General features: G+C 43.4%; 3 protein-coding genes across 3 annotated transcripts; 2 read left to right on the plus strand and 1 right to left on the minus strand.

Annotated features, from left to right (window-relative positions):
• Window positions 1-981: 981 nt before the first annotated feature.
• On the minus strand, window positions 982-4,011 carry cetn2 (centrin, EF-hand protein, 2). The gene is made up of 6 exons (XM_076103167.1): window positions 3,442-4,011; window positions 3,031-3,113; window positions 2,661-2,825; window positions 2,423-2,551; window positions 1,983-2,120; window positions 982-1,774 (listed from the first exon to the last, which is right to left on the minus strand). The coding sequence occupies exons 1-6, from the start codon at window positions 3,581-3,583 to the stop codon at window positions 1,685-1,687; spliced, it is 747 nt and encodes a 248-aa protein (XP_075959282.1). The 5' UTR covers window positions 3,584-4,011; the 3' UTR covers window positions 982-1,684.
• A 962-nt stretch (window positions 4,012-4,973) lies between these two features.
• On the plus strand, window positions 4,974-9,327 carry nsdhl (NAD(P) dependent 3-beta-hydroxysteroid dehydrogenase NSDHL). The gene is made up of 7 exons (XM_076103233.1): window positions 4,974-5,182; window positions 5,285-5,446; window positions 5,706-5,852; window positions 5,994-6,122; window positions 6,308-6,450; window positions 6,955-7,057; window positions 7,172-9,327. The coding sequence occupies exons 1-7, from the start codon at window positions 5,162-5,164 to the stop codon at window positions 7,502-7,504; spliced, it is 1,038 nt and encodes a 345-aa protein (XP_075959348.1). The 5' UTR covers window positions 4,974-5,161; the 3' UTR covers window positions 7,505-9,327.
• Window positions 9,328-10,846: 1,519 nt separating this feature from the next.
• znf185 (zinc finger protein 185 with LIM domain) lies at window positions 10,847-22,775 on the plus strand. Its single transcript, XM_076103791.1, has 32 exons — window positions 10,847-10,856; window positions 11,169-11,292; window positions 11,384-11,491; window positions 11,597-11,623; window positions 11,780-11,833; window positions 11,920-11,970; window positions 12,066-12,137; window positions 12,233-12,313; window positions 12,462-12,524; window positions 12,662-12,781; window positions 12,861-12,873; window positions 12,907-14,387; window positions 14,789-14,854; window positions 14,967-15,038; window positions 15,297-15,371; window positions 15,594-15,668; window positions 15,878-15,958; window positions 16,310-16,354; window positions 16,500-16,553; window positions 17,414-17,464; window positions 17,572-17,616; window positions 18,286-18,342; window positions 18,540-18,602; window positions 18,718-18,780; window positions 19,019-19,121; window positions 19,449-19,498; window positions 19,812-19,847; window positions 20,518-20,589; window positions 20,674-20,748; window positions 20,873-20,938; window positions 21,853-21,958; window positions 22,674-22,775. Exons 1-32 carry the CDS (start codon window positions 10,847-10,849, stop codon window positions 22,773-22,775), a joined length of 3,561 nt encoding a protein of 1,186 aa, XP_075959906.1.
• Window positions 22,776-22,879: the final 104 nt, after the last annotated feature.

Raw genomic sequence — 22,879 nt, forward strand, 5'->3', positions numbered from 1 at the left:
TCTGGAGGCCTCTTTAAAAGCACGGCCATGGACATAAATGTGACCTAAATTCATGCTCTACACTCTGTAGACAGTCTGCCTGCTGTGACTCATCTATTATGAAAACTGCACTTCTAAAACCTTGACGTGGCAGGTAACAGAAAATAAAAAGCATCTACTTTATGTCCTCACTTTTTTGTGTAGGTGGACCTCTTCCTGACCACAGCTCTGGCTATGGACCGCTTTGTAGCTGTCAAGTGGCCCCTGCACTATGAGTTATTGATGTGTCCTCAAAGGAAGAGAGCAACTGTTGCAGCGATATGGACACTGCTCAGCAGCATGGCTTTGGGTATCAGCCTAAACTCCGTCCAGGTCAACTTTACCCTTCCCCGCTGTGGTCCTCTCATCCTTACGCCCTGCCTGTCAGGGACATCGGCTCTGGTACTTTACTGCACAGTGGGAACTGCTGTTGTGGTGCCTCTCTGCTCTCTGACCATCCTGGGGTGCTTCTGTCTGCTTTGCTGGGACATGCGTGCAGGACCGCTCTGCACCAAGAGAGCCTGTGTGACCCTGACCCTGCAGGTAGCTCAGACCGTCCTCTTTTCTGTTCCGGTAGTCATGGACAGCTACCTGATCCCTGGCTACCTGCACAGCGATGCTCTGGATATAGCAACCACCACCATTTACAACCTTGGGGTGTCATTATTTTTTCCTGGGCTGCCTGAAAGAGAAGAGCGGTATATTCCTGTTCAGCACAGCAGCTTATCCACATTTATTGCATAACGCTTTGCATTTACTTGATTGTTTTTAATAGTCGGGTTGGATAACTGAGTCAATAAGCTGTGGTAAGGTAGCAGCATCTTCCTGTAAATAATTTATCGGCAGCAGTAAAATGAATGATGTGAGTGAAAAGAAAAAACAGGAGTCAAGCTGTTCAAACACTGATAACTAGATGAATGATGAGGGATGCTTATGATAATAAATCATAAAAGGCAGGACAAACTGCTTCAAGATATTTAATTTGTACCGTAAACACTTATATGCTGTTTATCTACTCATTAAAGTCACTATGCATCTTACAAAACATTCAAGAATACAGAGTATTTTGTATATTATACATTCGTTATACACAGAGGGATACATAATCAATGCTACAAGAAAAATGCATACACAATCAATCATATTTTAAAGATAGTGGAATCACCCGTTTTAAGAGGCACAAATCCACAGGTAGCACTGAGGTGAGACATGAAACACTGGAGTTGCCAGTGTAAACCAAATTTAATGCGCATACTGTACTATCAATCAAAGCATTGGAATGTACTGTGTTTGTCACCGTATTGACATAGGCACTGAGATTTCTTGACAATGAATAACCTACATATTATCCTTAATACAACAAATGTATTCTTCATGAAAGTATGCAGCATTCCAAGCAGGAAAGAGAGTGATCTCTTTCGTTTTTTTTGGGCAAATGTAATGTCGATTATCATGTAAGTCAGAGGATGATATTTTGGCAATTGACCACGAGTCTTATACAACTTTCTTCCAGTGACAGTATGTGACAGTTAAACCTTTTGATTGACTATAAGTGGAAATGAAAACACAATAATAAGGAAAGGTAAATTAGATATACGAGCAGCATTACATGTGGCACCACCACTGGACCCCTCCACATCAACAAACCCAATGTCATGCACTTCCTTCAGTACAGGCAGGTTTTCTTCATAATGCGCAGGAACTCCTGCTGGTTCACTTCTCCATCTCCATCCCTGTCTGCTTCATCTATCATTTCCTACAGAGGCGCACAATATAACAGGAGATGAAAAGAAGAATGTAGGAAGCAAATCAAGGTAGTTTAGAAGCATTCATTCGCACAATTGTGTGTTGACCGGATTCAAAAACCATTGTCTTGGAAACACAACCGGCCTGTGAGCTTCAGTAGTCTGCTGTGAGTCTTCATGTATCTTAATATTGTTTCATTCCATAATGGTGTGCTTTACCTGCAGCTCTTCATCTGTGAGGTTCTCTCCCAGCTCTTTGGCAACTCTCTTCAGATTCTTGAATGAGATCTTGCCCGTCTCGTCGTCGTCGAACAGGCGGAAAGCTTTCAGGATCTCCTCTTTGGAGTCCTTCTCGGCCTAAAATCAGAAAAGATGGAGAGTAGTTTTACCACAAACAGCCATTCTGCAGGGGGTATGTAGTCGGCGAAGAACAGACAACAGAAATGTGGCCAGTTTGTGTGTGCCAATGAAAAGCAATACCAGTTAACGGTCAATCTAAATGTGGCTAACAGGGTGCAGTTTGTGGGCTCTAATAAATAAACTGGTTTAAAATCGACATTCTGCAGACTGCAGGACAAAACCAGTAACTCCTTTTGAAAGTAAAGACACATAAAGGACAGTTGGGGTTGCATATTTAGTATATTTCATGACATATCTACCATTTTCTGAGTCATGACAAAGAGGAAGTCAGCGAAAGAGATTTTCCCTGTGCCGTCCTTATCCACGTCGCCAATCATCTTCTTGATCTCCTCTTTCTTTGGTTCAAACCCCAGAGCTCTCATTGCAACCTGGCACAGTGTGAGAAACGTGAGAGAGTGAAGCACACACACAAAACTGTCCCCCCCCCCCCCTCTGACACCACACGTGAGGTTGTGATCAGCGTCCGGGCACTTTTACCTTCAGCTCCTTGACATCGATGTATCCGGATCCATCGGTGTCAAACAGCTCGAAGGCCTCCCTGATCTCCTGCTTCTGCTCCTCGGTCAGCTCTGGTTTGGGGGTCGTCTTCTTGCGAGGAGGTGGCACAGGACCCTGCAGGGATGGTCTCTTGGCACTGGTTGCCTGGTGGGGACACAGGAGGGGAGGCAGAGGGAAACAATTCTTCATTGTTGTAGACTAGACACAAGAACCATTATGATGACAACAGAATCAGAGAGGTGCCTGGGTAAAAAGTAGCACCTCCCCGAAAGGAATAATGTATATTCCCATCACCTCCAATGCGACACACTAACAAACATTCAGGTTAGAATGAAACATTTAAACTCACCATCGGTTGCTGTTTATTTGATTGACAAAAAGGAGCTGCAGATCTATTAGGCAATATGTTGTCCTCTGGTCTATGAAGCCTTCCTATCATTTAGGGAGGAGATGATCAAACGGTTTATACTTTGCATCAGTTGCTCGCATTACCTGTTTAATTACCCTGACAATGAGATAGTCTCCTATTCCTCAAAACCTTCTATTTATTTCGCAGGAACGGCTGCTAAAACGCGCGGAAAATTGACGTTTCTAGCTAACAACATGCACAGGTTTGTCCGTCCAGGAGCTGCCGTTATGGAGCCCCAGGCGTTTGATTTGTTCACCCTTTGTGTTAGCAGACAAGCCGATTATTTGATCTGCATTGAGCAATTAAAGCAGGACACAATCAGGCACAAGCGCGAGTCAAAATCAAACGCACCAGTCGGGCAAAAAGATGATTGGCTGCTGAAGATCACGGGGTGCAAGGCACGATCAGAACATTCAGAGCCGTTGGAGACTGAAATGAAACCTCCTTTGATTTCCTGTAGAAATATAAAACACTGAGACAGAATATGAAGCATGGGAAAGTATTTGTTTCATATTTATTGCAAAATACATGATATTACACATTGCATAATATAAATGGTGCATTTGCTCCTCGCGCATCTCAATACACCATCTAGTGTCTGCAGACCTCAGATTAGCGTTTTAACAGAAAAGAAATTCACGGTAAACGCATTCAAACGGCACAGATCGGGAGTCAGCGAAGGACTTTGCAAAGTTAGCGGAAAGATTAACGTGAGACAACATCCGGTTTTCAAAATAAGATGTCAAATAAGCGTGAAAGATTGCCGTCAGACAACTCCGGTTTCCAAAATAAGATGTCAACTAAGCGTATATACAAATTGCATTTGTGGAAATAAGATTAAATTAATTATATTAACATTAAGTATAAAACATGTTACCTGCATCTCGTGAGTTAAAGGGAAAATACAACCAAATTGTGTCTTTATTCTTTGATTTAAGGGTTGCTGGAAAGATAATGAAATTAATAATATCTGACTTACTGATATGTATGTGTTCAGGACATTTCTGACCAAAATTAAAGACCGTCAAAATGTCATTCACGAGCCAATTTACTTTGAATTTCAGATTAGATTTGAAAAGAAATGGTGCATCGTTACAAAATCTTTTCACTACAGGTTAATAGCAGACTGCCTCAAGGTGTCACTCAGAGAGAACCAGGACATTCTGATGTAGCATTTCAAAATTAAAGCCCTTCAAAATCTCATTCATGAGCTAACTTCAAATCACGTTCATGAGACAATTTGTCTAATTTCAGATTAGATTTTAGAGGAAATGGTTCATAAGGGTCCGGAGTAGTACAGCTATACTCTGTGGCTAGCCTATGGCTACTCACCTCAAATATGTTATCATATCAACTATACGTTTAAATACTTGTTTTCTTTTATTATAGCTGTTTCTTTTACTTTTTTTCTCTTTACTATTATCCCTTTCTTCTATTAGCCTACACGTTTTTCCTTCATACTGTAGTTCTATTTGAAATCAACTGGTATTCGGCAGTCATATGGACATTGGTTTATCTGTCTCTGTTTATTTAATGTTGAGCTCAATGATATGCATGAGCAAACGAAATACAAAAATGAAAACAAAAGCCCAGGGAAGGAGAAAATGTTCTCGGAAAAAATCATTAGGCTGCTTAAGGACAAAAGCTACATTAAACAAGTTTCTCGTTTACCCGCTGTGTCGTTGGTCTGACGAATACCAGGGGGCGTGGTCTTTGAGCGAGGAGGTGGAAAGAACCATTTCGTGTGCTCCGATTGGTTTAAATTGTGGCGTTCTTTGACGTATCTTGTACACCATTGGCCACTCTCAAACATCATCCTCGTGCTGAGCTTTGGCTCCACCAATCACAGACCACTTGTCACTCAGCTCATTCAGACAGTTCATAGTTTATAGTGTTTTCGTTGCACGCGCAGGTAAATACAGTAGTTTATTCCGTGCGTCTTGTGTTAAAAGTTGTCACATTTAGGTGCTGCGTTTTATATAATTCGGAAAACTCTTCGTTACTTACTATTCCACTTGTAAGGGAACATATTTTCACCACGGTGACTGACTCTTTCGCTCACCTCATCATCATGGCCACGCGCGTGCGACCGGTGAGTTGAGACGTTTCTTTTAATGGTGCAAAATCAGTTTGAACTTTTTCATGATGCCAGTGCTGTTTGTTCGCTTGACATGTATCAACCGGTGTCATACAGAGCAGTAAGCGGTGTGCAGTCATCGGGGGCTCTGGCTTCCTGGGCAGACACTTGGTGGAGAAGCTGTTGGATCGAGGCTACTCCGTTTCTGTGTTCGACATCCGCCAGAGCTACGAGCTGCCTGGCGTCACCTTCCACCAGGGAGACCTCTGCGACAAACAGGTGACACTTGCCCCCTTCGAGTACCACATCAATCACAAAAAATGTGGACTTGACTGTTGTGAGACTTGACCTGACTAAACACAAGACCAAAAACTGGCAACATTCTGGAACAATATAGATAAGACAGGGACATGTAGGCCTTGCATAGCACCGTGAGTATTTAATTAAGGGCCTGCACATTTGACCTCATATACAGTATATATATTAGACATGGAACAATTGTCAATAGCTGTAAGGTGTGTGTCACATTCTGCTCCAGGCTCTGCTGTTGGCTTTGAAGGATGTGTCCCTGGTCTTCCACTGTGCCTCTCCTGCCCCTTCCAGCGATGACCGCGGGCTATTTGAGAGGGTCAACATTCAGGGCACACGCACCGTCATTGAGGCCTGTGTCGCGGCTGGAGTAAAGGTGAGGCAGTGGAGGGGGGAGGGGTTGTGGTGAGATGCTAGGATTTTCTTTTTTTGTTTATGCCTGCTATTCACTGTTCAGGGATGAAAGATGCCATCGAAGTGGCTTAACTGTTTTGTGATTATTATTTTTTTTTGCCAGAAACTGGTCCTGACGAGCAGTGCCAGTGTAGTGTTTGAAGGGACGGACGTTAAGAATGGGAGAGAGGATCTACCATACGCCAAGAAGCCCATCGACTATTACACAGAGACCAAGATTGTGCAAGAAAAGGTTGGAGAGTGGTATTTTTAATATTGGTTTCACCAGTGTAGCCCAGTTTGTGCTGTTGCTCCACAACACTTTAGTATATGTGACGTCATCTGATCCATGCTCTTCACAATCAGCCACACCCACGAGAGAGATGAGAGGAATAAGGATGCAGAGTTGGAATATGTTCTACTGTCTTTGTGTTTCAGCTGGTCCTTGAGGCTTGTGACAAGGAGAAGGGTTTCCTCACAGTTGCCATCCGGCCTCATGGCATCTTTGGCCCTCGGGACCCCCAGCTGGTTCCTATTCTAGTGGACGCGGCTCGCAGGGGCAAGATGAAGTTCATCATCGGGTAAGTCGTAGGGGTTTAACCAATGATGCCAATCCAACTGGTTTCAGCAATAATCACTGCAAATAGTAAAAAATATGAATATGTATTGAGGTGCACGCTGTTGAATCATCAACGACGTGTGAGGCTCCAGTATTCAGAGGCTGCAGCTTGTTCTGCTAATCTTGTTTTTACCATAATACTTCTCTAAAATCATATTTGCATTAATTTATGTTTTCACGCTGTAGTCAAATACTGGATTCTGACTTTTTTTTTTATCTCTCAAACCTACTTATACACCTACTTACACCTCCACTCTCCCTCCTCTTAAACCACTCTCTCTCTCTCTCTCTCTCTCTCACCGGCCGACCCACGTCTCCCCTGCCACTTGAAAAGTTTAAATTTCTTTAGCGATAGTCGCTCACACCCACGGACTGTTGTACCAGTGCGCTGAATGATTAACCTCCTTTTTTTTGTATTCTTAATGGTGTATTTCTTAATTTAATACTCTGTCTTTGTTTTCTGCAGTGACGGGACCAATCTGGTGGACTTCACCTTTGTGGAGAATGTAGTTCATGGCCACATCCTGGCTGCTGAACGCCTGAGGCCAGACTCCCCCATATGTGGAAAAGTGAGTGAGAATAAAATCAAACACAGAGCCGGTTTAAACAATGCTGTCCATACAATCATGTTGCGAGTCACACACCTTTTATCATTTAACTTGTATCTTCCGCTTTACTTTCAGCCGTACCACATCACCAATGACGAGCCAGTTCGATTCTGGGACTTCATGTCTGAGGTGTTGGTGGGTCTGGGATACGCCGCTCCTCGCTACCACCTCCCCTACACTCTCGTGTACGGCCTGGCCTTGCTCCTCTGGCTTCTGGCCCTGATCCTGCGCCCTCTAGTGTCCTTTAAACCCACCTTTACACCAATGAGAGTGGCTCTGGCTGGAACCCATCACTACTACAGCTGTGACCGGGCCAAGCAGGACCTGGGCTACAAACCGGTGGTCGGTCTGAAGGACGGCATAGCGCGCACAGTGCAGAGCTACCCTCACCTCAGACAAGGAGCTTGAGGGTAGAAGGGAGACGAAGACTGTTGAGACACGTAAGGCTGTGCAGTTACACCCACTCTAGCAATAAGGGGACCCTGAATGGACAATTCAAAATGAGGGAACAGAAAGTTTACCTTTATCTAAACCTCCCAATGTGAAGCATATCAGTGCCTTTTCAACGTGTATGTACCATTTTCAACAGCAGATGGCAGCAAGTTCCTCTGATTTTGGTCCACACACTGCAGTCTGGCCTATCCAAAGTTTCAAAGCACTTAGTGAACAGTTAAAACCACCGTTTGTGACCACATAAATGTTCTGATCTTACACTGGGAAAACTGCAAAGACTTGTATTCTTGTATATTTTCATCTTGTGCTGTGCACACATTGAGATGCTGCTGTTTATGTCAAAATGCCTTAATTCATTCCACTAAACCACAATTCTCCCACAACAACCTGCCTGAAAATCTTGTTTATATGGCCATAAGTATGTGGACAGAGATATTACTGCCCATAGTTTAGAGTGTAGGCTTACCTTCTTCAAGTGTGTCCTAAGACAACACATGCACATATGCACATTAAAACAATTTTTGGTTGCTGTAACTGTTCCTCTTGTCCACACTGACAATGAAAGGATCTCTTCCTAATGCGATTTATAATGCAAGAAATGGGCGACAAATCCACAGTCTTCATTCATTATATGCACAAATTGATATCGAAGTTCAGCCAAAGCCAATATGAGGCAGTTTTTTTTTTTTTAGATCGACACATCAATGGGTAACATCCAAACCTTCTGTGTACAAGTACAAAATCCCCTCTTTGGGTAATTGTCCCTTGAAGGAAGCTAAAGAAGGAAACGCTGTCCTCAAACACTCGCTGTCCTCACACTTTCGGTCATGTAGTGTTTTTCCATAGATGCATAATTCACACACTTTTTTCACATGTTCCAAACACATTTTACCTTCACACCGATACTGGAGTATCTCTGGTATACTGTATATCATCCTAATGGCATGTGTTTCTGAGAGTTGCGCTAAGTGTTAAAATACTATTCAAGGACTGTCATCAAATACGATAATGGGATGGGCAATGCAAATGCATTGTAAGCTTTCTTAACCCTCCTTTTTTTCTTACATGCCAGCTTTCATTCTGTTGTTTTAATGATGACAGAGTTACGAAACTGACAAACCAGTGCGCTTCATTGTCAAAGTATTAGGTGAAGCATTTTTGTCATTCCGTGTCTTAGTGTGGTGACAACAAGGTGGGGGTTATGTTCAGATAGTTTGAATTCTGGTTTTATTTCCGCACGAGCAGCACCCTAATGATTCACTGCTGGCGTCACAGGCAGGGCCGTCTGACTGGTTTCTTGTTCAGGGGAGCGAGAGATTATCCAGGTAGATAATAGAGCCGAGCTTCTCACCACAGTGAAACTTTAGGCTCTCAGACATGCAAATTTCCTCGTCCATCCCCCCCCTTCCTCATATGTTGCGAAATCTATTCACACTCTTTTCTGATTTGAAAAGTATCGGTAAATGTATGACATGCGTGAGATTGCTTTTTGTACTGAAACACTGGTCGGCCAATCCATGCTTACTGTTGATTGCTGATCAATGGCAGGAGCGTAGACACTCACATTGATCAAACATTTACTTTGTGCTGCGCTTTGTCTGCCCTCCGCCCTAGAATATGAACTACAAAAGGTGAAACTAAGTCATGATTGATTTTACTACACTCTGATTATGTAAGATATGATATACTTTAAGGTGGTGGTTTCAGTTTTCTTTGTACAAAAACAAATGAAAGTACTAATTTCCTATTTCAAATATAAAATTAGAATACCATCCAAATGAGATTGGCTTTGATGTTATTTCTTATTGACGTGTGGGCCTCTGTTTCTGTTTGTCTCACTTCGGTTGTGTGTGTGTGTTGTTCTTGATCTCATTTTAATGATGTGTGTGCGTGTGCTTCCTGGGGGTTTCCTACCCAGTGAGCACGAGAGGAGCGTTCCCACAGGACATGCTGCTTCCTTTATGTCTGCCATGCTGTGCGCCGCGTCGCCCTCTTCCCTTTGCCTCGCTCCTTCTCAGAATTGAATGTCAGCCACCTGTACGACAGGTATGTGCTTGCCTACTCCCATGAACACAGTGCAGGTGTAGTAAACACAAATGAGTTCTTAGCAACCTCTATTACGCACACACTCGCACAGATAAACACGTTCTGCTCCACCCCACACCTATCTTCCTTGAATGACTGGGCTTGGTAGTGCTCACGCCCGTACCTGTTTGCTAGCACAGGGACCGAGACACCTGTCTGACAGAAAGACTTCCCCTCTGCTCACACCAGCCACACTCAGAGGGACACACTAGTCGCAGACTCTCGACAGCTTGGTGGCCATTTCTCTGCTGGATATAAAGTGAAAGCAGGTAGGTGCTCCGGCTGGCAGGTGTGTTATTCACAACATGATTTAAAGTATATGGATAGATTCTGTATTCAGAGTGTCAGTAATCAGCAGCTGTAAGAACCGAAAATCTAAAAGTAATCAATCATGCTACATAAACTGTTTGTTTAGAGTGTCAACAGGTGGTTGTCGGTGTTTGCCCTCTCATTTTCTCTGGGTGTTTCCCTGTCATGATTGCTTGTCAGCAGAGCTGTCGATCCTGCTCCTTGTTTGTCTTAAATGCTATTGCTCTTCATCAATCATTTATCCTCCGTGGACCGATGTGCTAAACCTAAGATAAATATGCTTTCTGAGCCCTCGGTGTATTTGTTCTGTCACCATTATTGTGGACAATATTCTCCAGAGATATTGTGGCAACATGATTTTGAAGGAGTGAATTCCCAGCCCCAGGAGTTTTACAAGTTATATATTTGCATCCTGAATTTGGTTTTACAAATTTGCATGAGCTGTAGTCTGCGCCTACTTTCTTCTTTAGTTCCCAGGGGAAGTGGGTTTCCCCCCCCGAGTAGTTCACTTTTGACCTTTTTAAATAACTGAGTGGTCATTTCGTTTGAATATGTATTGAAGGAAGCAATATTTACTACATAAATCATTCTGTGCAAATGTTTTTTGTATCCAAACACAAAGGATCATAAATATATGTAGTTGTCTGGTTTGTCCATTTGTATTGAGGCAACACCAGTATCTTTGGGGAAGTGGTCAGACAGGATCATCCACATGTCTAAAGGATGACAGAGCACATGTCCTTCATTGGGAGGGAACATGGCGCGGGAAGGGCCATTTTGAGACAAGACTGTCATGATCAATTTCAATTTTCTGCAAATTCAAGATGTGTTTTTTCCATATATTTGTCAGGTGGCTTGTAGAGATAACAGAACAAAGAAGAGAGAGACTCAGCTAGAACAAGCATGTCAAAACGTGAGTAGGCTGACTGGTGTGATCTGAATGTGAGATGACGTGTTTCCTCCAATGAAAGCAGAGCGCGTCCGCCTGTGTACCTCTGCGCCAAGCTGATGACTCTCTGTCATTTCTGATCTGTCATTGCCTTGAGTAAATGCAGAAATACAAGTGGTTGATTGTGTGTTGTGTGTTGGCCCAAAGGGGACTGATTATCACGCATGCTACCAAGGATACAGTGATTAAGATGTCCTTATGATGCAGCCTACCGTGTGTGTAATATCTCAGATGGTGTGTGGGTTGATATGTGACATGCACGTGTTTGTGTCGCAGAGGTGGGAAAAGAATCTGTGTTCCGTACCACCAAAGTGCGGACCAAGCTGAAGGGAGACGGCAGCTGGTTGCAGCGCCGCAGTGAGGCTGAGCCTGAGGATGAAACCGACAAGGAGAAACCATGGTGAGACACGTGTTCAAGTAGGGTTCTGTACGTATTATCGATTACTCGGTCACTTGAAGAGACAAAACCAAGTTCCTGTGAAAACATGCAGGTTAGCAGAAGTAAGGGCCAACCGTTTGAACGGAGCCCCCATTGAGACCAGTCCAGTGTCGTCACCAACAACACCCACACCGCCAGCCACCAAGTCTGACGCTGAGAGGTAAACACAGACTTCTAATGTCACAGAGTTATCTAACGAGCACTTGGAGACCTAACCCCAACACAACACCATTGTGCTGACATTGAGTCTCTGTTTTGAATTTAGAGCACCGTCATCAGGATACCTGATTAGGTAAGAATAACACTTTCACATTTAGAAATCCAGTTTGAAACCAAAATGTAGATTTATCTGAGCACTTAAAAATAGGACGCAATGGGGCGTTTTGTAATTGAACTATATGTTACATTGATGAAAAAACGAATGAATTTAGTGACATTTTTCTTTCAGAGGCATTTTCACTAAACTAGACAAGCCTGCATCTCCAACAACTAACAGCGTTAGGTAAGAGCTTCTCCTGCTTAAACAAGCAAAGTGAATCGTGTGACTAGACATTCCCGCTTTAATGTGATCTGTTTTTTTTTTGACAGTCGACCAACAACACCATTTATCAAAAAACCCTCAGAAAGCTACAAGAAAATGTGAGCAAACACGAATCAGATTCCCAGTTGACCGCTAGGCAGATGAGTGAGAACGTATTTTCATGAGGTGTGTGTTTTGCGCTTCTGTTCCTTAGAGCCCCCTACACTGTGAGGCCCACTCTCGTGAACCAGGAGGACCAGCTTAGCAACGAGGAGCAGGAGAAACGGTATGACTGTCCTCACGCAAAAGCACGCCATCCAATTTGAACTCGCATGCCCCGGAAAAGAGATTACATTAACATCATAATGACTCATTTTGTAGGACGGAGGCTGCCAGCAATGTTCTGAAGAAATCTTCAGCCAGGCAACGGTCTTATGTGCTTTCTGCTGCTAAGAAATATGAGTATGTATGTCTTATGTCACTCTCCCAATGCTAATCTTAACACTCAATAGAAGTGAGTTGCATATTTTAAAAATACTCTTCACTCGCACATGAAATATTGGGCATTTCTTGAGGAATTTATGACAAATGTTTGTTGAAAAAACCTCAGGAGTCAAGAAACGGAGCCCGAAACCTCTTTGGTCGACAGCATTCCAGCATTTGTGGCTAGAAGGTAAATGCTCCCTCTATAACCCCTTAAAGACAAACCTGTGAGTCAAAGTTTTCAAATGTAACTCTATGTGTGTGCACGCCCAACTCCACACATGCATTCATGTGTGTGCACACTTGTGCTTCGCTACAAATGTGCAGGGTGGAGACTACTGAGGATGAGAGCGCTGTGACACCAGCACCTGCCAGCCCTCTGTCCCCCTCCCCCGTCGTGCCCGTCACATCTGTTGCCTCCAAGTCTGAGCCCAAACCACAGAAAGTGTAAGCCCTGCGCCGTGTTTCTACATCCAGCACAACGAGTGCTTTCTTCAAACTCATTGATTGCCTGTGTTGTTTACAGAGTCGACACCAGTGTTAAGACAGCTGTTGACGTTGCTGCTAATGAGCCGGTGGCACCAAAGGTGGTGGAGCCTGCCCCAGAGCCTGTGAAGGATGACCCCCCACCAGTGTCTGTGACAGAAAAGGACCCATTTGAAGGCATGGAACCAGGCTACACCAAGGAGGCCACTCCTCTCCCTGTACTCATCCCAGAGTGTTTTCAAGTCCGTACAGAGCCACAACCCAAGAATTCAGACATTTCTTGGGGGGTTAAGCCCCCTCTGGTTGACCTCGTCCCAGTGTCAACAACCCCAATATCATCTACTCCAGCAGCCCCTGCCCCGGCTTCACCCATCCCTCTGTCATCTGCCCGAGAGCCTGTGAAGGATGACCCCCCACCAGTGTCTGTGACAGAAAAGGACCCATTTGAAGGCATGGAACCAGGCTACACCAAGGAGGCCACTCCTCTCCCTGTACTCATCCCAGAGTGTTTTAAAGCAGTCCGTACAGAGCCAGAACCCAAGGATTCAGACATTTCTTGGCGGGATAAGCCCACTCTGGTTGACCTCGTCCCAGTGTCAACAACCCCAATATCACCTACTCCAGCAGCCCTTGCCCCGGCTTCACCCATCCCTCTGTCATCTGCCCGAGAGCCTGTGAAGGATGACCCCCCACCAGTGTCTGTGACAGAAAAGGACCCATTTGAAGGCATGGAACCAGGCTACACCAAGGAGGCCACTCCTCTCCCTGTACTCATCCCAGAGTGTTTTAAAGCAGTCCGTACAGAGCCAGAACCCAAGGATTCAGACATTTCTTGGCGGGATAAGCCCACTCTGGTTGACCTCGTCCCAGTGTCAACAACCCCAATATCACCTACTCCAGCAGCCCTTGCCCCGGCTTCACCCATCCCTCTGTCATCTGCCCGAGAGCCTGTGAAGGATGACCCCCCACCAGTGTCTGTGACAGAAAAGGACCCATTTGAAGGCATGGAACCAGGCTACACCAAGGAGGCCACTCCTCTCCCTGTACTCATCCCAGAGTGTTTTAAAGCAGTCCGTACAGAGCCAGAACCCAAGGATTCAGACATTTCTTGGCGGGATAAGCCCACTCTGGTTGACCTCGTCCCAGTGTCAACAACCCCAATATCACCTACTCCAGCAGCCCCTGCCCCGGCTTCACCCATCCCTCTGTCATCTGCCCGAGAGCCTGTGAAGGATGACCCCCCACCAGTGTCTGTGACAGAAAAGGACCCATTTGAAGGCATGGAACCAGGCTACACCAAGGTGGCCAGTCCTCTCCCTGTACTCATCCCAGAGTGTTTTAAAGCAGTCCGTACAGAGCCAGAACCCAAGGATTCAGACATTTCTTGGCGGGATAATCCCCCTCTGGTTGTACTCACCCCAGCGTCACCAACCCCAATATCACCTACTCCAGCAGCCCCTGCCCCGGCTTCACCCGTCCCTCTGTCACCTGCCCCAGTGTCTGCTGTAACAGAGATCACAGTGAAGACCGAACCAGAAATGGCACCGAAACCTTCTCAAAAGCCAAGGTCAGATTTCCACTAAACAAAATCAGTGCTGTCAGATATTTTAACATAGTATCAGTGGTGGAAAGTAACTAAGTACTTTGTGTATTAATATATTAAATACAAACTTCAACTAAATACACACTTTTACTTAAGTAAAGGATCTGAATACTTCCACCACTGCATAGTGTTTTCATCAGTATACTTTGTCTCTAACTCGGTGGTAATGAGCCTCAAACATCAACATAAAGTCTGCCAAGATATTTTTTATATAATGCAATGAATACATATCATAATTCCTAAGCAAAGCTTTGAATATGCCTTCATGTGGTTTTCTTTGTGCATGTTTGCTCTTATTCTTTTCACGTGTATGATTGAAAGCTGACCTGGAATGTCATGTGTTTGTTCTCCATATATTTTCACAGCTCCAGTGTTGACACGCGCACCACCTCGTCCGACACTCTCATCTCTTTCGACTCAAGTTCAACCAGGTACTGGCAAAAGAAAAAGATGAAAGCAGCAGAAACCAATATGGAAAAAAAATAGATTTTTATGTTCCAGCCTCAACGAGCATCTGATAATAAGAGTGTATTTCCTCTCCAGCTTTAAGGATGATGAGCCAGTGATGGCAGAGGAAGAAGCAGGTTCAGCAAAGAGTCGCACCAGAGAGAACAGGTATAAAACCAACAACTTCCTCATTCATGGCATAGCAGGATTGGCAAGAAAATAAATAATGGCTAACTGCCACTGTGTTCACTTTAACGTAATCACAAAATATTCCACATCTCTATTTCAGGTGCCTTAAACTACCTCACACAAGAGGGTCTCCCTAATTAGACTTGATTACACGTGGTACTTATAAATGTAATATAGAGATATACACGTACGTGCCAAAGCAGTTGCACTCATTTGTTTTTCTCTTACTGTCAGCAGTGTTGAACAGGAGCCAGCTCCAGCGCTCAGCAACGGTATACCATTGACAGATGATCTCCTGGCTTTCACCAACGGGTTAGTTAGAAATACATTCTTGCCGTTTTGAGAAAGCCTCGCATTAGAAATGCTCTTAATATTACCCACAAGGTGGCACTGTTGGACTTCTAATGACCCCCCTCTCTCCTCTACCTCAACTGGCCTGTTCTTGCCCTGAAATCTCCTCTGAATTCTAAACCCCCCTTTTGTTCATCGCCACCATCTCCTCTTCCTCTTCCTCTCATCCTTCCGCCTCCGCAGTCCAGAGGAGTCCGCAGAGCCCGTCTCCCCCAGTACAGGACGCTGGAGTCAGGATCTGCTTAGTGGACCAAACAGGTATAGGAAGAGAGCTATTTCCCACCCAAGCCCCAAATACAGATGTTATGCAAAGAATTATCCTTTCATCAGTAGAAAATCAATAGCTCCCTTGTCCGTAGCAAGCAGAGGCATTACCTTAAATTACTTTGCCAGAGTTGGGTACGGTTTAGAGGAAGCGTGCGCACAAACTCTGCTCTGTATTTGATTTTTGTGTTTGATATTTTTAGTGATTCAAACCCAGCAAAGACAAGTGGCACCCTGGATCTCCTGGCCAACGATTTCATTCCAATCAACACAGAGGCACGCAGGTGAGACAGAGACAGGCTTGTGATGGCCTCTGCTCCCCATACCTCCCATCTTTGTGTACCATTAATTCTTATCACCGCAGATGAAAGAGCCAAGCGTCCCAGCTCCCTGAGGTGTACGATTTTTAATAAACCCCATCCGCCTCAAGTTTGATCCATAAATCAGGGCTCCTCCACTTCCAGCGTTCTATTTTAACCCCTGCACCGTGTTGGATAGAAACAAAGTCGCAGATTCCTGAAGCAACTGAGTAATGCTTTGAAACAGAAAGCCACGTCTTATCTTCGAACGCGACTGGAAATAGAAGAGAATGTTCTGTACTGATTAGTATTGCTGCTTTGTTTTGCCTCCGCCAGCCGCAGCATGCAGCGAGAGGAGAAACAGACAGATGAAACACAAAGGTAGAAGGAGATGACAGGCTGCTCTTAAACAATTATCTATCTATGCAGAGCTGTTCCTGCTAAGAAATGCATTCTATCCAGATATGCCTTGTAATGGTTTATACTAACTCTGTCTGCAACTATGCTGTGGCTCTCTTCTCACCAGCCTCACAGAGACCGTCACTATAACCACCAAAACTGTGATCATTACTGACAAAAGGTATGAGAACACACACACACACACACACACACACACACACACACACGCATACAGAAAGAAAGTCTGCTCTGTACTATATTCAGATGTTTTTCAGATGTTTTTCATGCTCGGTAAATTGTTCAGTGGGTTCCAATCTTTTCTAATGGACTGGCATTGTAAATAGTGTATGAGAAGAACCACACTCACCTTTACTTGCCCTCTTTTCCCTTCCCATCTCATGCTATTCATCTGTACCACTCTCCTTACTTACTTACTTTTATCTCGCGCAGCCAAGAGGACAATGCAGATCCATGGAGCTCACGTGAGACGACCACAGTCACCGAATCGAGGTAGTTTATTTGCTGCCATGTCACATATGAGCTGGTGTTTTAAGATGTCTGTGTTAAAGTGGATGCAATATGTATTTAAAAGTCCACTGATACTGCTTAAAAATAGGATTCAATTGTAAAATAGATTCTCATTCCAGTTAAATAGGCAATTAAGTCTAATGCCATAAATGTTTTTTGATAAAAATGTTTAGGAAATCATTTCATGTTTGTAAAAAAAATCTGAAAACAGATTTGATCACATTAATGATCTGTTTAGTTTTCAGTAGTTGGTATAGACTGAAGTCAGGGTTCATTTTGGGTGAAGAAAACCTTAACTACACTGGTTTCAGCAGCAGGATAGTCTTTCCATTTGTCAAAGACATCCAGATTTTGATTTTGATTGAGTTTGGCCCCGGGTTCCTCTGTGTTTCTGTTTACCATTCAAACTGCATTAAATCTTTCCATTATGAGTCAATGTGATCAGAATTCCTTTGACACAAGATGGGCCATGCTGACAATTGAGAGTGAAATCAGTGTGAAATTGTTTTTCAGCTCGGCTGATCCGTTTGATCCATATCCGATAGGGACCACATCCTCTAACAGGTAATCATATTGGTTTGGAGCTGTGACTGTTTTCCAGCCAGCCAGATAGCATCCCGTCATGCATAATGCAGCAGTTTCTGATTATGAGCCACTTTTCTCCATTGCAGCTCTTCTGACCTGCTCCAGCCTCGCTCTGATATTTCCAGCAACAGGTACTGGAATGATAATGCAAATCCCCCTTTTTCTATATTGCAACCTTTGCTTGTAGCACTGATATTATCATGTTGCTACATAATATTAGAATTACTACAACTGCTGTACTTTATTGTTCATTGCAATACTTTGTATTCATAATCAGCAGCTGGTATACTAGACACACTGAGCTCTGTGGGTACATCTTATTGATACACTAATGTTGATTTCATGTTTTACATTATTATTATTATTTCTTCAGCGCATCATTTACTTTCATGGAGAACAAAGATCCAAGTCCAGCAACCAAGTAAGTTGCACTCATCTAACACCTGCTCTGTGATCCAGCTAACTATTATTTTTAAATTAATTTAGTTTGAAAATCATAAAAATAAAATAAGGCCACGGTGACTTCTTCAAATTGCTTATTTTGTCTGACTAACTAATGTAAATTATGATATAAAGCAGAAATGACCACATTTGAGAATCTGGGCTATTTTTGTTCGATAAATGACTTGAAATTTTGAATCAACCAGCAAAATGACTGGTAATAAATTTTCTGTTGATTGTCTAATTGATTAATCAAATAACCTTAAACAATAAACTGTAAATGTTCTTTATATTGAGTGTGTCAGTGACCTTTTTATATGTGTGTGTGTGTGTGTGTGTGTGTTTGACAGTATTAGCAGTAATGCGTTGGAATCTCCTGCAGATAGCGTCATCCCTATCAACGCTGACACCTCAAGATATTAAACTGAGTTTAGTGCATAATTGTGTTATGAATGTATGAGTGAGACGCATGCAGGGGAATGGAAATGGCTCTCTCAAAGTGCACACATTACGGTCTAATATGCTTGATGTGTCATAACTTCTTCTCTCTCTCTCTCTCTCTCTCTCTCCCTCTCTCCCTCTCTCCCTCTCCCTCCCTCTCCAGTCTCGGCACTCAGCGGTCATGGGCACGCACATGGGAAACCAACCCACCTCAGCAGGCTAACACTGAAGAGAGGTGATGAAACACATGGATTTACTCTTATACTTCCACACAATATCGTCCACTACTACACGCACCCATCCATGTCCATTATGTGCTAAAAGCCTTTCAATGTATGTCCCCCTCTCAGCCAAGAAGCTGCACCAGGAGGCCAAACTGTAGATCAACAGACGATGGTCATGTTTGAGAGAAAGTAAGTCATCTTTTTTTATTAAAAGCCCTGTGTGTGCATCTGTTCCTTTTATTCCCACAACCTCCTAACGAGGCTTTTGCAGCAACTAAAATAGGTCAGACGTATATTTGTTACCATTTTTCTTCACAACTGCGGTAAACAGATCCCCTTAAAGGCTTTGTTTTTTTTTAAACAATATTAGGAGTGTAAATTAGTCATCTTCTCATGCTACAACATGATGTCTTTGTTTGTGCTTAAGGTCCACTGAGAATGACTCCCCATGGGACAGGTGGACATCACCCACTGTCTATACTCTCACTACCACTACAGGAGAAGAAGAGGAGGAAGAGGAGGAAGAGGAGGAGGAGGAGGAAGAGGAGGAGGAAGAGGAGGAGGAGGAGGAGGAGGAGGAGGAGGAGGAGGAGGAGGAGGAAAGGTATCTCCATGGTGGCTGGGCTCATTAAATGCATATTAAACCACTTTATTTTTCACAATTCCAGCAGGAAGTCATTACAGCATCTTAAAATTCGAAGCCTGTCAACCATTTAATTGAAAGCAAGCTAAATGCAAGTTAAAACTTCTTCACAGCTTAGTCTGAGAATAATCAACTCCTTTTCAACTTGTTCTTTTTTACTTCTTCACCTGTCCTGCCAGACTTTTTTATAATACAGGATTGTCTTCTGTTTTGCAGCACAGGGTATACACAGACGGAGACAGTCACAACCGTCACCACTATCAGGTTTGAATGATTGATTTGATTCTTAAAACTCACTTCTTATGATGAAAAACTGTGGAATTAAGAAGGAATTGACCGCGTGAGAAGCATTTGGGTGATGTAACAACAATGCATGGGAAGGAGAGGGCTCAGAATGAGGCAATGCTGCAGTACAATAGAAAGGAGACCACACCTGGTAAATAAATCCAGCAGAGAAAGAAAGATCAGCCTTGTACATCTATTAAAAACTGCACAGTTCTTGCTCACTGGATTGAGTCCGGCTAGTTGACTCCTACAGCCTACACTTTCAGTCTAATAGAGTTTCTTTACTTTCCAGGGACGTACACAGTGACCGACAGCCCGCTATGGATCGGTAAGTTTATGATCTTAATGTCAGACACATCATAATGCAAAGATACTTTCTCCAGAGTGTTGTTTTCTACTTTTTGGTCTGCTGATTTTCTTGCTTTTGGAAGGACAGTCTCCTTCAACTGGAGCTTTTTGTCTTTTGTTTTAAGCAAGGATGTGGTACTGCATGGGAATTAAATGTATTTAAAAACACCAACCATCTAATATTTAGGCCATCTGGGCTTGTTTTTACACTTTCACCACCTTTTCTCTGTGTTTGCAAGTTAGGGAGTGAGGAATTTAGGCCGAACCCTGTGGGAATGCAGCTGTATCTGCTTAATACTGCAGTCTGGATCTTATGCGACCTGCAATTCCTGCATGATTCCTGCTTAGACAGACGCCTGACTATTACTGAAGTTAAATGACAAGATCGGCTCTCCCATTGTCTTTCAATTTGCCCTCATTTCCTTCCCTCTAATTATCAGTCTCCAGATGTCGGATTAATGATGTGTATTAGGGATGTCCTTTTGTCAAATCACAGCCCGTTAAACAGCACGCCATTAACAAGCGATGGCAGAAAATGATTACCTCCTGAGTTACATTTGACAGATGTAGAGTCCTTCTGTACAACCCATCACCCTGCTGTTGTCAGTGAGTGAAAGATGAGGCTTACGCTGCTTGCACTCTGTCTCCAGTTATGAAACCTATACCAGGACCGAGACAGTGGAAGACCAGCGTGTCCAAACACCAGAACCTGAGGCCAAAAAGTGAGTGATTTAAATGAAAGTGACAGCTAATATTTTAACTATGCATATTAACTCAATCTTTCTTTCATCTGCCCACTGCTCAAGGAGTTTCGTGTACGTGAAGGAGTATGTCAATGCAACAGAGCTGTCCTTGCATAATGCCAGAGACAACATCGATGGGTAGGAACGATGCACGATTGTTTACACAATCAAATAACGATATTGATTGAGAACAAAATGCGGCTCGATAAACCTTTCAGCACTGCGCTTACCATGACTTTACTAACTGCTCCTTTTTCCATAGTGGGTCAGATTATTTGACATCCAGTTCCACCAGTTACTCTTACAGCAGCCCCTCCACTTACTCCAGGTAATAACACAATTCCCTAAAAGGATTATTATACCTGCATTCAGCTGCTTTCATCTCTTGCTCTTTAGATGACGATTCAACTGCTTTCACCAATTACACATCAACCGACAGTTTGACTCCTTTTAATGCTTACACTTCGACACACACTTCAAACCTTTTTAGATCTTCACCTTTTAGAAAAAAGAACTTCAGCTCTTCTAACTTCCACAGCCGCCCTTGTTTATACACAAGTTACTTAAACTGCTCTCAGTTACACTTCAGTCGACACTTCTCGCACTGACACTTCCAGCTCCTCTAAGCATTTTCACTTCAACCTACAAACTGAACTAAACTTTACTCTTCAGCGCCAACACTTTTCTGCTTTAGCACTTCTATTTTAAAGTGTCATTTCAATTACTTTCAATAGTTTTATTGTGACTGCCACATCAGCTATTTTCAGTTTGTATTGTGACTGCCAGTTCAACTTTAACTTCAGCTATTTCAAATGATTCAAATGCAAATTCTCAGCGGGGAGAATACACACATTTTCTTCAGATTTTTTTCTTTTTTAGTTGCTCTTGTTTCTGTAGTGAGTGAGATTATTTGACATTTCTCTTACGCAGCTCCTCCACTTACTCCTGGTAACAACACAATTCCCTAACCTGCTTTAAACCAGCCATAAGCCCCGTCTCCCCCTGCCTTGTTATTTCCAGTTCTGCCGGAACTAGATATGTGTAAGCAGTAGGGCAGAAATTCCAACAAGTCAGCTCATTAGGAGGCAAAGCGGGGACATCAAAGGATTATTTACACTTATTAAGTTCCCTCGCACGGGACAGAAAGGGTCGCGGGTTATTTTTCCAGACAGAGCTGCAGTTGCATGAGAGCTGCTTGAGTCGTGGCCAAAGTAACTTGTCTCCATCGCTGTGTCTCCCCAGTGGCAGTCTGTCATCCACCTGTAACTTCTGCGGAGAGACGGTGGGTAATGATGCCAAGATCACCATCGAGCACCTCAATGTCAACTGTCACCCCCGCTGCTTCAAGGTAGTTCATCCGTCTGCTCCTATGAAGATGCAATTTGGTATTTATTGGACTATAAAAAGCCCTTGAAGGGTCTGACCTGGAGGAAGTGAGCTTTTGTTCTCCTTAAAAAAATAGTTTGACATTTTGGTAAATGTGTTTATTTGCTTTTTGTAGAGAGTTACAGGAAAACATTGAGACTACTCTCTGATGTCCGGAGAGTTAATGTGATGTTACAGACGGCAGCCAGTTATAGCTTTAGTCAGTATAAACACTATCCACTGTTCAAGAATCCACCTACCAGCAGTGCCAATGCTTCATAAAAGCGTTAATATAACATGTTGCTGTCATCTTTCCTCTCTTTATGCTAAGCTACGCTAACCAGCTGCTGGCTGTAGCGTCATATGACAGACATGAGCGTGGTGTCGATCTTCTTATCTATTTCTTGGCAAAACAGCCAATAAGTGCATTTCCCAAAACTACTCCTGTAATATAATAATAAAACTTAAATTTGCTCCTTAATACTTTTTTACTAGTACTACATTAATACTCTACAAGTCTTGAATACAAATTATATTTAGCTATTGCATATTGCCAGTGTATGAATCAAGGGTTGAACCAGTTTATTGTGTATTATGGAGCAGTAAATTAGTATGAGATGATGTCAAGGATAAAAACACTGCTCTTCACTGCCTTTTCTCACGAGTACATTTTCTTTTACGTTCTCCCAATGTTTCAGTGTGGTGTGTGTAGTAAGCCGATGGGAGACCTTCTCGACGGTATGTTCCTACATGGGGGGAAAGTCCACTGCGAGGCCTGCTACAACAAAGCCTTGGACTGATTACCGAAGCCCTTCTGCAGCCTCTTATCCTCGTACCCTTGCCTTCATGTTCATTTGCATATAAAGTGGGAACTCGCATCTTTCTCATAGTTTGGACTGTGTTT

This window comes from Anarhichas minor, unplaced genomic scaffold (assembly GCF_050575085.1).
Source record: "Anarhichas minor isolate MPS153535 unplaced genomic scaffold, ASM5057508v1 ptg000028l, whole genome shotgun sequence".
Taxonomy (NCBI): Eukaryota; Metazoa; Chordata; class Actinopteri; order Perciformes; family Anarhichadidae; genus Anarhichas; species Anarhichas minor.

Coding starts and splice junctions, on each gene's coding strand:
- znf185 (XM_076103791.1), top strand. Junction 14,855..14,966: donor TTCGACTCAAGTTCAACCAG/GTACTGGCAAAA, acceptor TTTCCTCTCCAG/CTTTAAGGATGATGAGCCAG. Junction 15,372..15,593: donor CTCCTGGCTTTCACCAACGG/GTTAGTTAGAAA, acceptor CCGCCTCCGCAG/TCCAGAGGAGTCCGCAGAGC.
- nsdhl (XM_076103233.1), top strand. CDS start 5,162: ATGGCCACGCGCGTGCGACCG. Junction 5,853..5,993: donor GTGTCGCGGCTGGAGTAAAG/GTGAGGCAGTGG, acceptor TTTTTTTGCCAG/AAACTGGTCCTGACGAGCAG. Junction 7,058..7,171: donor ACTCCCCCATATGTGGAAAA/GTGAGTGAGAAT, acceptor CTTTACTTTCAG/CCGTACCACATCACCAATGA.
- cetn2 (XM_076103167.1), bottom strand. CDS start 3,583: ATGCTTCATATTCTGTCTCAGTGTTTTATATTTCTACAGGAAATCAAA. Junction 3,114..3,441: donor ATCATCTTTTTGCCCGACTG/GTGCGTTTGATT, acceptor CCTAAATGATAG/GAAGGCTTCATAGACCAGAG. Junction 1,775..1,982: donor TCACAGATGAAGAGCTGCAG/GTAAAGCACACC, acceptor GCGCCTCTGTAG/GAAATGATAGATGAAGCAGA.